Source organism: Eimeria necatrix, genomic scaffold (genome assembly GCF_000499385.1).
Source record: "Eimeria necatrix Houghton genomic scaffold, Enh_scaff150, whole genome shotgun sequence".
Taxonomy (NCBI): Eukaryota; Apicomplexa; class Conoidasida; order Eucoccidiorida; family Eimeriidae; genus Eimeria; species Eimeria necatrix.
This window is the reverse complement of record NW_013652214.1, coordinates 31,131-44,406: the sequence shown is the minus strand read 5'-3', so window position 1 is coordinate 44,406 and position 13,276 is coordinate 31,131. Positions and strand designations below refer to the sequence as shown.

The following is a 13,276-nucleotide window of genomic DNA, read 5'->3' as shown; positions in this document are numbered from 1 at the left end:
AGCAGCAGCAGCAGGAGAGCAGCAGCAGCAGCAGAGCATGGGCAGCAGTTACCCAGGGAGTCGCCTCCGATTTTTGTGTCTTCTGCCGGTACATCTTCCAGCCGCAGAGACCCCAGAAAGATCAAGCTTAGGGTGTAGGTTTAAGATTTAGGGTTTAGGGTTTAGGGTTTAGGGTTTACAACGGGCTTGGCCGTCCGCAATTTCAAGCTGCAGCACATGCGGTGTCTGCTCAACGCGAGACGATGTCTGCCACACCTCCTCCCCTCCCCAGCAGCAGCAAGCGCGACCTCGAATGCAGCAGCAGTAACAGCAGCAGCAGCAGCAGCAGCAGCAGCACATGCGTCTGCGGAGTTTGCTGCTGGGCCGAAGGGCCCACAGCCTGCGGGCCTTTCCTGCAGATGCGGCTGAGCTCCTGCAGCGCAGCAGCAGCAGCCCGCCGACTGCACCTGATGCTGCCAGCTCTGTGGCGGCGGCAGCAGCAATTGGCGAAGGACCCACAGCTGCAGCAGCAACAGCAGCAGCAGCAGCAGCAGCAGCAGGAACAGCAGCATCAAGAGCAGCAGTTCCAACAGGAAGAGCAGAAGCTGGAAGTGGAAGAGTTTAGAGCGACTGTTCTGGCAGTGGTGAGCCCTCATATACGCACCCCTCCTTCTCCAGTCGTTGGCTCTGCTGCTGCTGCTGCTGCTGCTGCTGCTGCTGCTGCTGCTGCTCTTGCTTCTAGAGAAGGAAGGCTAGGACTCTTGCTGTCGTTGCTGCTGCTGCTGCTGCTGTTGCTGCTGCAGTGCGAGCGCCTGGCTGCAGCAAGCGAGAGGGTTCGCAACGCGTCCGCCTACAGCGAGGCTTTCGCGCTGCTGCGGGCCGTAGCCCCTCCCAAGATTTCAGCAGCAGCAGCAGCGCAGCAGCAGCAGCAGCAGCAAGAGGAGGAGGAGCAGCAGCAGGAGCAGCAGCAGGAACAGGGAGGCGTTTTAGACAATCGGCCGCCTTCGCCGCAGAGCAGCAGCAGCAGGTGCGTTGAAGCGGCAGCGCCACTGCAGGAACTCAGCAGCAGCAGCGACGGCAGCAGCAGCGGCAGCAGCAGCAGCGACAGCAGCAGCAGCAGCAACAGCAGCAGTGGCAATAGATGCAAAGGAGAGTGGTGGTTCGGCGTCTTGTTTCTAAGAGAAGTGCCACACGAGCACTGGGCTCGCACTAGACAAGAGCAGCAGCAGCAGCAGCAGCAGCTGCTGCTGCAGCTGCAACGATCGCAGCAGCAGCTGCAGCCTCACCAGGTGATTCTGCCATCCTTCAAGCGCGTAGCCGCATTCGTTGCTGCTGCTGCTGCTGCTGCTATGCCTGTTGTCTTGCTGCTGCTTCTTTTCTGAGTTCATCTGGGAGATAAGTGGAGACTTCTTGTTGCTCTCACGGCCACTGCTGCTGCTGCTGCTGCTGCTGCTGTTGCAGCAGCGCTTTTCTGCTGCAACAACTTGCCAAAGAGTCATTTCGGTGCTGCGAGGGGCCTCAGCAGCCATGGACTTAGGGGATTACCAGGTGTGTGCTGCTTCTGCTGCTGCTGCTGCTGCTGCTGCTGCTGCTTTCTATTCCTTCTTGCGGGTGCTTTTGCTGTTTCATGGGCTCCAGCCTTCGCTGCTGCTGCTGTTGCTGCTTCGCCTACTGCTGCTGCTGCTGCGAGGACTTTTTGCTTCTCACAGGGCGCCGTGCGGCTGCTTGAAGACTTACGGCGATACCCGCTGCCCTTCCGGCAGCTGCCACATGTGGGCAGCAGCAGCAGCAGCAGCAGCAGCAGAAGCAGTAGCAGCAGAAGCAGTAGTAGCAGTTGCTGCAGCAGCAGCAACTAGAATAGAAGGAGCAGTCTCAGCATTTTCTTTCCTTCCAAAAATTGTGACTAGGCCTCTCTGAACTGCATATGGTGCTTGTGCTGCTGTGTCCCTGCTGTTGCTGCCTTTCTGCTGGCGCTGCTGCTGCTGCTGCTGCTGCTGCTGCTGTAGAGCCTGTATATGCACTGCGCCGCTCTGCTGCTCGCTGGCCCCCAAGCAACAGCAGTTCCGCTGCAGGCTGGAGAGGCAGCAGCAAACGCAGCAGCAGCAGCAGCAGCAGCAGCAGCAGCAGCGCCGCTTCTCTCAGTATCAGAAGAGGCGCTTCTGGAGGACTTGCGGAATCTTGGGAGGTCGCCTGCTGCTGCAGCCGCTGCAGCGTCTTCTGCTGCTGCTACTGCTGCTGCTGCAGCTGCTATTGCTCCTGCAGCACGAAAGAAGGGGAAGCCAGCGGCACTTGGTGACCCTGAAGCAGCTGCACTGAGGGGGTGCGACTGGTGTTGCTGCTGCAACCCACTGCTGTTGCAGCTGCTGCTGCTGCTTCTGCTGCTGCTGCTGCAACCCACCAGCGCTGCCGCTGCTGCAGCCCACCAGTGCTGCTGCTGCTTCTGCTGCTGCTTTTGTCTCCTCTGCTAGGGATGGATGGTGCATGAATCACGAAAGTTGAAACAAGAAGCTTCAAAAGGTTTATCTTTTTGCTTCTGCTGCTGCTGCTGCTGCTGCGCGTTGTGTCTTGGCCTTAGAGCGCTGGCGCTGCGCACTCTGAACTTTGCTGAGGCTGCTTGGTGCTGCGTCGGGGCTTTGCATGCGTTGGCAGCAGCAGATCTGAGGCAGCAGCAGCGGCAGCAGCCCTCAGCGCACTTGCACGCCTTTCGGGCCAGCAACATCAGCAGCAGCAACAGCAGCGGCAGCAGCAACAGCAGCAGCGACGGCAGCAGCAGACGACGAGTCTTTTCCTCCACGGACTTGGCTATATATGGAGCCATCGCTCTGCTTGCTTCGACTGAGAACGCCCTGCAGGCAGAAGGGGTGCTGCTGCTGCTGCTGTTGCTGCTGCTGCTGTCGCTGTTGCTGCTGCTGTTGCTGCTGCTGTTGCTGCTGCTGCTGCTGCTGCTACTCACTGTGTGTCTGGTTCGCGAGGCGCCCGTCTTGCATGTGGCGCTGCTGCATGTGCGTCTCGTGGGGTGTACGTACAGCTGCAGCTGCTGCCTGCTCTGCGAACTTTGGGGCTGCATGCGCCGGCGTCGCTGCAGCAGCTGCTGCTGGCTGTGGAGAAGTGCGACTTTGCGCAGCAGTCCGAAGGCATTCAGCGCGCGGCAGTAGGCGGCGCTGCTGCTGCTGTTGCTGCCTCTGAGCTTTGTGTCTTTGCTGCTGCTGCTGCGTCTGGGTTTTGCGTCTTTGCTGCTGCTGCTGCGTCTGGGTTTTGTGTCTTTGCTGCTGCTGCCTCTCCGCCCCCACTTCTGTTTGGCTCTGCGGGGCTTTATCTCTTCCCGCCTGTCTGTACCGTGCCTGCTGTTCAGCACGGCAGCTTCGTGCAGCCGCTGCGGCTGCTGCTGCTGCTGCTGCCGCTGCTGCTGCTGCTGCTGCAGCCGATGGCGCCACAAAAGGCGAGGGGTGCTGAGCTTCCCGTGTACTGTTGCTGCTGCCTTGCGCTGCTTCTGCTGCTTCTGCTGCCGCAGCTTTTTCTAGAGGCGGACTTTGTTCTGCAGCCAGTCGCGTCCCGTGTTGCTGCTGCACTGCAGCAGCAGCTACTGGTGAGAGCAGCAGCAACCTTCTCCGCCATCTCTCTCCAATCTTTGCAAGCGACAACACGCATGGACTCCGGCAGTAAGGATTGCCATCCAGGCTGCTGCTGTTGCTGCTGCTGCTGCTGCTGTCGATTCAGCAGCTGCGGTCGCCGCTGCAGGAGTACCTGCAGCGACTGTCTCTCGCCTCCGGCCAAGTATGAGGGGCGGGCACATTCTGCTGTTGCTGCTGCTGTTGCTGCTGCTGCTGTTGCTGCTGCTGCTACTACTGTGACTTGACAGTGCTGCAGAAAATCATTGCGGAATGCGCCGAGAGGGGAGAGCTGCCGCTTACGTATGATGAGGAGGCGCAAGTCAGTTACAGCAGCAGCAGCAGCAGCAGCAGCAGCAGCAACACAGCTAACTGCGCAGCAAGAGGCATCTTTGAATGTTCAGCAGCAAAGTTGCATCACAGTAACGCTGCTTACACTAGCTGCTGCTCCTGCTGCTCCTACTGCGGCTGCTGCTGCTCAGGTGCTGCGACGGAAAGAAATATCCTCTGACGTGTTGCTGCTGCGATCCCTGCAAGCTGCTGTGAGTCCAGTAGTCCAGAACATCACATATTTATTGCTGCAGATTCGTAGTCTGTGTTGGCCATTTACGAGCAGCAGCAGCAGCAGCAGCAGCAGCAGTAGAAGCGGCAACAGTCATCAGTTGTTTCATAGGGTCTGCTGCGTTCACTCCTGCTTCTGGCTCTTCAAGGCTCATCAGTGGTCTGTTGCTGTTGCTGTTGGTGTTGCGGTTGCTGCAGCAGCAAGATGCCAGTCGCATGTGCGAGCGGGCAGCAGCAGCAGCAGCAGCAGCAGCAGCAGCAGCGGCTGCGGCGGCAGCAGCGGCTCGCGAGAAGGACAGCATGCTTACATAAGGGCATCAGCAGCAGCCAACGAAAAGACACAAAAACAAAGAAGATGAAAATGGGCCGAAGCCGCAGCAGCTCAAAACGCTTCAAAGTTGTCGAAGTCCAGCAGCAGCTGCTGCATTTGCAGCTGCTGCTCCTGTTCAATGTCGCGTGGCTGGTGCTGGGGTAGCTGCTGCAGCTGCTGCTGCAGCTGCAGATGGGAAGAAGGTGTTGGATTTTGCTGCTGCCAGCACGCCGCACCGCCGCATGGCGCACCCGCAGGAGCTGCTGCTGCGTCTGTTGCTGCTGCTGCGGCTGCTGCACTTTGCAGAGGCGGGCTGCACCCTGTCGCAGCAGCAGCAGCAGCAGCAGCAGCACAGTCCATTGGTGCGACAGCACTAGTTGTACAGTTTGCTGCTGCTGCTCTTGCCGCAGTAACACCAGCACAGTCCGGGGAAGCAGCAGCTGCCGCAGTAGCCGGGTCTTCGCCGCCGTCAGCAGCAGCAGCAGCAGCAGCAGCGTCCAGCAGCAGCGCGCTCGCGTCTGTGAGAGCCGCAGGCAGACTAAATCTGGGAGAACGGAACTGCTGACAATCTGGATCGTGGCACTTTTGCCAAAAGAGGCCCTGGTGTATCTGCAGCACGAGCAAGATGCCATTGGACTTGTGCTGTCTGTACACCCCAGCAGCGCAAAGACAACGTCGAAGCAGCAAAGCATTCATTTCAAAAGAAGCAACACGAGACACAGACGCCTCTCGCAGCAGCAGACGCTGCTGCTGCAAGCAGCGGCCAACTCTACGCAGCAAAGTGTTGTGTGCACGTTTGGCTCCGCAGCACTGCTGCTGCTGCTGCTGCTGCAACTTTGCTGTAGCTATGGCTAGGTAATGGAAAGCAGCAGACCAGCTGAGGCAGAGCCAAAAGGCAAAGAGTAGGCGAACACAGCAGCAGCAGCAGCAGCAGCAGCAGCAGCAGCAACGGGCGCAGCTAGCTAGGGCCCGAGAGGCACAGTTGCCTGTTAAGGTGGAAAGTAAAAAAATATCCAAAAAGGCAGAGCAGCAAACAAAAAGCTGACAGAAATACCTTCCTAAGTTCATGCAGTACCGATTGTTTCTTGGGGTTATTGCCAGGGTCTCAGAAGAGGGGTAATAGACGCAGCTGCAGCCGCGTAGCGCCCGCTGCTGCTGCTGCTGCTGCACTTCTTGCTGCTGCACTTCGCGCAGCTGCTGCCCTGCTGCTGCCGCTGCTGCTGCATCCCTCACCTGGTCCCAAAAGGCAACTATGAAGGCAGCAGCGTCGCGCAGCCCTGGGATGTGCGAGGGGAGGCCGGGAACAGACTCAGTCTCAAACGAGAAGTGCAACGGGTTTGCTGCTGCTGCTGTTGCTGCTGCTGTTGCTGCTGGCTGCTTCATCTGAATGCCCCCCGGTGCCTCTGCGCTGAAGACGGGCCGCGCGGGCAGCAGCCGCCTCAACGAGCTGCCGCTGCTGCTGCTTTCTGCAGTTTCGTCCCACTGCATTTCCCAGATGCTGCTGCTGCGTTTGCCTCCAGCAGCAGCAGAAGCAGCAGCAGCAGCAGCAGGCGCAATTAAGGGATGGTGGAAAAGAGGAATTTCAAGCCCTGGGGGAACGAAGCTGACCAGGCTGCGCAGCAGCTGCAGCTCGAGTATGGGCCCCAAGGGATAGCAGCATTCGCTGCTCACCTGCAACAGCAGCAGCAGCAGCAGCAGCAGCAGCAGAGGCAGTGTGACACAGCTGCTGTTGTGGACGCAGGCCTGCCATCGGCAGCAAGTTGCAGCAGCACATGAAGCCATGCACCCACAAAGACACGCACAGTTGCCCGCAGCAGCACTAACAGCAGAAGCAAAAGCAGCAGCAGAGGCAGCAGCAGCAGCAGCAGCAGCAGCAAGTACCGTTAGTGGGGTGTCTTGTCCATACTTAGAAGACCCCAGTAGCCTGAAGCACCTGTTACGAGTGTATACAGCTAAGTCAATGAGGCAGCGTCTTTCGCCTGTTTCTTCTGCTATGGGAAACAGCAGCAGCAAATCATCTAAAGTAGCTGCTGCTGCTGCTGCAGCACAGCCGCAGCTTCTGTGGTTTTGCTGTTCCTGCTGCTGCTGTGGAGGCTGCTGCCCCGTGTGCTGCTCCTCGCGCTCAGTTTGCTCGCACTGAGGCGCCAGCCGCTCCTGCGGCTGCTGATGTTCCTGCTGCTGCTGTCCTTGCTGCTGATGCTCCTGCTGCTGCTGTCCTTGCTGCTGCTCTTCCTCCTGCTGCTGCTCCTGCTGCTGTTCCTCCCGCTGCTGTTGTTGCGGGTTCTGTTCCCCTTGAATCTCTCCCTGCTGTTGGTATTCCTGTTGCTGTTGTTCCTGCTGCTGCTGATCCTGCTGCTGTTGTTCCTGCTGCTGCTTCTGCTCCTGCTGCTGCTTCAGTTTCTGCTGCTGCTGCTGCTGGTGAAGAATGTACATGCGGTTAGAAAGATGCATAACGAAGACCTCCGCAAAGCGTCCAGCCGTCTGGGCGTCAGCCATTAAAGTTGATTGGCCCCTTTCTGCTGCTGCTGCTGCTACTGCTGCTGCTGCTGCTGTTCCTGCTGCTGCATTTGTCAGTGCTGCTGCTAGCCTTGTCGCTGGCGCTGTTGTTGATGCTGCTGGTGACGATGCTGTAGCTGCTGCTTCTGCTTTTGCTCCTGCTGCTGCGTCTGCTGCGCTGGGCGTTGCTGCTGCAGGTGAGCCATCTCCATCATCCTGCTGTGTCGTTTCTGCTGCTGCTGCTGCTGCTGCTGCTGCCGTTTCATCGGCACCACCTTTCTGAATCACGCTTTCAGCTCCCGCTGCAGCAGCAGGAGAGGAAACAGCAGGAGCAGCAGCAGCAGCAGCAGCAGCAGCAGCGTCTGCGTCCTCTCGCAGAAGCCACATGGCTGGATGTTGGTTTCTTTTTTCTTGCATTTGTTTGTTTTGCCGAATTGCCTTTATTATTAAATGCTTTGAAAACTTTTTGCTGCTGGTGCCGTCAAGCGAGACGAACTCGCTGGGGTGGCAGCAGATGCTGCAGCTGCTGCACAAGAAGCCCCGCAGCTGCAGCAGCAGCTGCTGCCACGTTGCTGCTGCTGCTGCTGCTGACGCCTGCTGCGGATTCAGGTGAAACAAATATTCCAAGTCGAAGTAGAGCCAAACAGGCCGCCCGCTTTCCAGCACCTCGTACAGGTTGCACACCCTGCTGCTGCTGTTGCTGCTGCTGCTGTTGCTGCTGCTGTTGTTGCTGCTGCTACTGCTGCTACTGTCGCTGCTGCAGTTGCTGCAGTTGTTGCTGTTCTCGTTGGTGGTGCAGGTGGTGGTGCTGCTGCTGCTGCCGTTGCTGCCGTCGCCATCCTCTGTCAGGCTGCTGCTGCTTTTGACAGGGTACTCCATAGCAGCACGCTCAGCAGCAGCAGCAGCAGCAGCAGCAGCGGCAGCGGCAGCAGCACGAATATCAGCAGGACGCGCATGGATGAGAGGCTGCAGCTGTCGGATCCGTTCTGCTTTGCGAGCAGCAGCAGCAGCAGCAGCAAGAAGGGCTCTCAAAGAGCCGCAGCAAAACCGCCGCAGCCCCGTTTCTGCAGTTTCTTCAGCCCACACTGCAACAGCAGCAGCAGGCAGCCGCCGCCGCAGCAGCGCAGCAAATGCTGCTGCTTCTGCTTGCTTCTCAAACACCCAAAGAGGCACCAAAGGATTCGCCTTGCGCTGCTGCTGCTGCTGCTGCTCCTGCTGCTGCTGCTGCTCCTGCTGCTGCTGCAGCAGCAGGGATTCAACGCGCCTCCACAAGCGCACTCGCTGGAAGGCAGACACCGGACTGCTGAGAAAGCTGCTGCTGCTGATGCTGCTGCTGCTGGCGGGTGCTGCTGTTGCTGCTGCACTGAAGACAGAAGCAGCAGAACATTCTGCTGACTTTTTTTTACGGGGAAAAGAGCTCCAGCTGCTGCAGCTATCTTCCTGTGCTTTGCACCCCGTGACACTGCAGCTTGAGCTGCTGCTGCTGCTGCTGCTGCTGCTGCCTGCAGGATGTGCGTAGAAGCGGGAAGGACTTATTGCTGTACTTTTCACATCCTTTTCCGCTGGAGAAAAAGTAACTACGCGCTTTTTCAAAGGCACGGCCTGCTGCTGCTGATGCTGCTGCTGCTCATGTTGCTGCTGCTGCCCGTGTTGCTTCTTCTGTTCATGCTGCTGCTGCTGCTCATGATGCTGCTGCTGCTCATGGTGCTGCTGCTGCTCATGGTGCTGCTGCTCTTCTTGCTGTTGCTCCTCCCCCTGCTGCTGCTGCTGTTCTTCATGCACATCCATCATGCATTGCTCTCTGCTTTGCATTTGCTGCTGCGTTTTTCGCGGGAGTGGCAGCAGGTCGCAGCTAGCCGAGAGGCAAAGACAAGCTCAGGCCTATGTGGAACGGCAGCAGCAACAGCAGCAGCAGAAGCAGCAGCAGCTCAAGCAGCTATCAGCAAACGAATTTGCACGGTATATCGCTTCGACGCAGGTCCCATTGTGCCTTACGGCTGTTCTACACAACTTGTGTCGCTGCTACTGCTGCTGCTGCTGCTGCCGACGGCGCTCTTCGTGCTGCACAGCCCAGGAGGGGTCCTTCTGCTGCTGCTACAGCTGCTACAGCATCTGCAGCAGCTTAAACAGCAACAAGAAAAACAAAAATAAAAGAAAATCAGGAGAAGTCCGCAGTTTTACCCCTGTGCTGTTAGCCGCCAGCAGCAGCGGGGCCCCAGTCAACACCGACCCCACGTCGGGGCAGCAGCAGCAACGACTGCTGTTTCAGTTGCCGCTGCTGCGACAAATCCTTGGGCTTCTTTTTATTATATTTGGAACGAGTTAAACTTTTTCTTGTTATTGTTGAGGCTCATGCGCGCTGGGGAACGGGGTAGATCAGGTGCCTGTCTGCTGCTGCTGCCGGTGCAGAGGCAATCGAGCCGTGACTGCTGCTGCAGCCCTACTGCAGCAGCAGCTGCTACAGCAGCAGCAGCAGCAGTTAGGTTACTGGTACGCTTCTGATTCTGCAGCTGCTGCTAATGTCTCGGGGCTTGCAGTCATCGCGTCTCAGCAAAGGCAGCTATTCGCTGCATCTGCTGCTGCTGCTGCTGCTGCTCGGAGGACAGCCCCTTCGTTGTTTTTGCAGCAGCGCCGCAGCACAAAGTATTTCTTTTCTTTCAGCAGCCCCTTCAAGAAGAGCAGCAACTGCTGTAGCAGCCGTTGCTGCCATTTCTTCCCCTCTGTGGGAAGTAGCGCCCATCCTGGGCAGCAGCGAGCATAGCAGCAACAGCAGCAGCAGCAGCAGCAGCAGCAGCACCAGGCTGGCTGGCAGCATCAGGCCGCACCGGTGGCCTGCAAAGAGAATGTCTGCGCGATTCCAAGCCTTTCTCACTTTTCGGTGGCTGCGGCCGCTGCGCCAAACTGCTGCTGCTCTTGCTGCTGCTGCTGGCAGCAGCAGGAACAGTTTTTCCCTCTCAGCTGCAGGCTACACCTCAGCAGAGGAGAGTGGCCGCGCAACAGCAGCAGCAGCAAAGCCCCCGTCTGCAGACGAACCATTCCCCCGTGCAGCAGCAGCAGCAGCAGCAGCAGCAGCAGCAGGAACAGCAGCAGCAGCAGCAGCAGGAACAGGGGTTGACTGCACGGCCGTGCTGTCAGGCACTCCTGGGCAAGAGGGCTTTGCTGTTCATTTCAAAAGGAAAGATAACTCTTTTTGTTCTCCCTTACATGATATTCCTCTCTTAGTGGGTGTTGGGGACCCCACAAGTGCTGCGTCTTCTGCTGCTGCAGTTGCTGCAGCTGCAGCAGCAGCGGAAGCGGCGGAGGCCGCAGCAGCGGGCCCCGCAGCAGCAGCAGCAGCTGCTGCTGCCGCGCCCCTCGTGAGATTCGTCTCCGAGATCCCCTGCGGAGACAGCAGCAAATATGAAATTGTCTTGAGAGAGTCCTGGAATCCAATAAGACAAGACAGACACAAAGATGGTGAGGGGCCAGGGGCAGCAAAAAGAGACACAGACTGGGCTGCTGCAGCAGCTGCTGCAGCAACTGCTGCAGCAGCTGCTGCAGCAACTGCTGCAGCACCTGTTGCAGCTGCACAGCAGCATCATAGCTGCAGCAGCCAATCCGCTGCTCCCGCGGCAGCCAAACGGCTGCAGCAGCTGCGGCTGCTCCACAGAGCTCTACAGTGTGTAACCAGCAGCAGCAGCAGCTGCTGCAGCAGCTGCAGTTGCCGACAGTTTGCTGCTTCTCTGATTTCTTTTGTTTGTTTGTCTCTTCGTCCTTTGTTTACTTCTTTTTTGTTTCTGTCTTTATGTCTCCATGTTATTTTATCACTTTTTGCTTTTCTGCTTTTCTGCCTTGCAGTTGTTTTCTTTTTTGTCTTCTTTTTTCTCCTTTTGCTGCTACTGCTTTGCTGCTGCTGTGTTGTCCTTCTCTTCCGGTCTCCTTCGCTTTCTGCTGCTGCTGCTGCGCCTTCTCAAGCACAGCAACGCAGCAGCAGCAACACAGCAGCGACAAGACAGCAGCAACCCTGCAGCAGCAGCAACTCCGCAGCAGCAGCAGCAGCAACACAACAGCGACGCCACAGCAGCAACACAGCAGCAGCGCAGCAACAGCAGCAGCAGCAGCAGCAGCAGCAGCAGCAAATCCAAGGGAACTTGTGCTGTGCTGCTCTCAGGCTGCCTCCGCAGCCTCCGCTGGCCAGTGCTGGGCTCGTACGGGGCGCTGCCGCGCACGTGGGAGGGCCCCTGGGGGCCCCCCGAGTTAGGGTTCAGCTGCAGCAGGGGGGGGCCCCCGGATTTGAATTCAAAAGAGGGTTTAAACCCTAAAAAGGGGTTTAAAAATAGTAATAATTGTCACTTTTATTCTTCTAATGAAGCACAAAACCTCCCCGGAGACGGAGATCCTCTGGATGTCGTAGAGGTGACAGCGCAAAAATATGAAACTGGACAAATTGTGGAAGCCAAGGTTCGCCCTGAGTTCTAACTTTTTTATTTATTTTTTATTATTTATTTATTTTTTCTCTTTTAGTTTTGCTTATCATTTGTTTCTTTGTTTTCTTTTTTGTTTACTTGTTATTTGGTCCTTCACATGTTTCTTTGTTCTTTGCCTTTTTGCTTCTTTGCCGTTTGTTGATTATTATTATTATTTGCCTCGTCTTTCTTTGTTTCCTCTTTTATTTCTTTATTGTTTTATTATTTGTGTCTTTAATACTTGTTCCGCTGTTTGCGGACTTCTTCAGTGTTTCTTTATACCTTTGGTCTTCTCTTTGTTTGCTTCTTTATTCTTTCGTTCAACTCTTTTGATCCCTTGCTTTTTTGTTCGTTTCTTTTCTTTTTTTGTTGATTTATTTCTTTCTGTTTCTTTAGCTGTTCGTTTCTTGCCTTTCTTTATAGTTTTGTTCCTTTCTCTGTTCCCGTGTTCTCTTGTTTCTCCCTTTGTGTCCTTGCTGTTGCGTTCTTTCCCTTGTTTCCTCATCGATTTATTTCTCAATTGTTTTTACATCTTCCTCTTTCTTTGTTGTTTTGTTGCTTTGTTGTTTCTTTCGTTTCTTTGTTGTTGGCTGATTGTTTTCTCCTTTATCTTTTCGTTTCCCACTTTCGTTTCTTTACTGCTTTGTGCTCTTCGGCGTTTTTTTTTCACCTTTGTTTCTTGTTTCCTTGTGTTTGTGTCCTTATTGTTTTGGTTCCTTTTTATGTCTGCCCTGCGTCATTCCTGTCGTTTTCCTTTTTCCTCTGTCTCTTCACTCCTCGGTCTTGTTTCCTTTTTGGTTTTGTTTGGTAGGTTGGTTTCCTTGCTTTCTCTTGCTGATATTTATGTTCTTTTATTTTGTCTTTGTTTCTACATCGGCATGCTGGTTAGGGGGCTAAGATCTTCTTGCTCGGCTTTGGTGGCTTTCTGATTTCTCATTGAGCATTTGCTTGCCTGTCTTTTCATTTCCTTTTTTTTGCTTGCTTATTTTGATTTCTTCATGCTGGGGCTGGGTATCAGGCGCTGTTCAGCGAGCTCTAGGGGGTCTAGCTAGCTAGCTGGGTAGCTAGCTAGCTAGCTAGCTCGCTAGCTAGCTGGGTAGCTAGGCAGCTGCTTAAGTAGGTGCGCGCGACTAGGTGTGTAGTTGGCTTTCGGCAGGCAAGCTCCGCGCTGCTAGCTAGCTAGCTAACTAGCTAGCCGCCTAGTTTTCTTTTGTGCTTTAGGTGATAGGGGCTTTGGCTCTGATTGACAGCGGCTGCATGGACTATAAGATTTTGGTTGTTTCTTCTCTTTCTCCTCTTTTTGGGGCCCTCAACTCTCCCCAAGACCTCGAGCTGCTGCGCCCTGGCTTTCTTGACTCTTTGAAGTTCTGGTTCAGCAACTACAAACTCAACACCCCGGGAGGCCCCTCAAAGCCCAACACTTTTGACTACGGAGGGGCCCCCTTGGGGGCCCCCCAGGCCTGGCGCATCATCGAGCACGCCCACCAAAGCTACTTGAGACTTCTAGCCAATCCTGAGATAGACCCCAACATCTGGCTCCCACCTCAGCAGCAACCCTAGTAGCATGCGCGTGCATGCGTTTGCATGCACCTGCATGCGCTTGTCTTCACAGAGGTTGGTCTGCGTGCATGCATGCGTGCGTGGATGCATGCATGCATGCATGCACGCATGCGGATTGGTAGGGAGGCTGGAGGCCACTTCGCCAGCTCGCCAGCTACACATCTAGCAGCGCATACATGCAAACATTACAAGGCGAACTTTGCTGCGGCTTGGAGCCAGGGCCCCTACTGTGGCTGGAGGGGCCCCACAGCTTTTGCAATGATGCCAGCAACTCACCTACGCGTGTATATATACCCGCATGCACAGATATGCGTAAA

At 56.1% G+C, this 13,276-nt stretch overlaps 3 protein-coding genes across 3 annotated transcripts; 2 read left to right on the top strand and 1 right to left on the bottom strand.

The window, feature by feature from the left end:
* Nucleotides 1–242: 242 nt before the first annotated feature.
* ENH_00015950 (hypothetical protein, conserved) lies at nt 243–4,460 on the top strand (the record flags this gene model as incomplete). The annotated part of the gene is made up of 11 exons (XM_013579164.1): nt 243–623; nt 783–1,268; nt 1,441–1,527; nt 1,711–1,878; nt 1,986–2,299; nt 2,555–2,840; nt 3,008–3,130; nt 3,491–3,565; nt 3,697–3,753; nt 4,070–4,129; nt 4,347–4,460. The coding sequence occupies 11 exons, from the start codon at nt 243–245 to the stop codon at nt 4,458–4,460; spliced, it is 2,151 nt and encodes a 716-aa protein (XP_013434618.1).
* Nucleotides 4,461–4,530: 70 nt separating this feature from the next.
* On the bottom strand, nt 4,531–8,766 carry ENH_00015940 (hypothetical protein, conserved; the record flags this gene model as incomplete). Its single annotated transcript, XM_013579163.1, has 2 exons — nt 4,531–5,104; nt 5,513–8,766. The coding sequence occupies 2 exons, from the start codon at nt 8,764–8,766 to the stop codon at nt 4,531–4,533; spliced, it is 3,828 nt and encodes a 1,275-aa protein (XP_013434617.1).
* Nucleotides 8,767–9,797: 1,031 nt separating this feature from the next.
* ENH_00015930 (soluble inorganic pyrophosphatase, putative) lies at nt 9,798–12,959 on the top strand (the record flags this gene model as incomplete). The annotated part of the gene is made up of 3 exons (XM_013579162.1): nt 9,798–10,410; nt 10,792–11,141; nt 12,621–12,959. 3 exons carry the CDS (start codon nt 9,798–9,800, stop codon nt 12,957–12,959), a joined length of 1,302 nt encoding a protein of 433 aa, XP_013434616.1.
* Between the last annotated feature and the right edge of the window lie 317 nt (nt 12,960–13,276).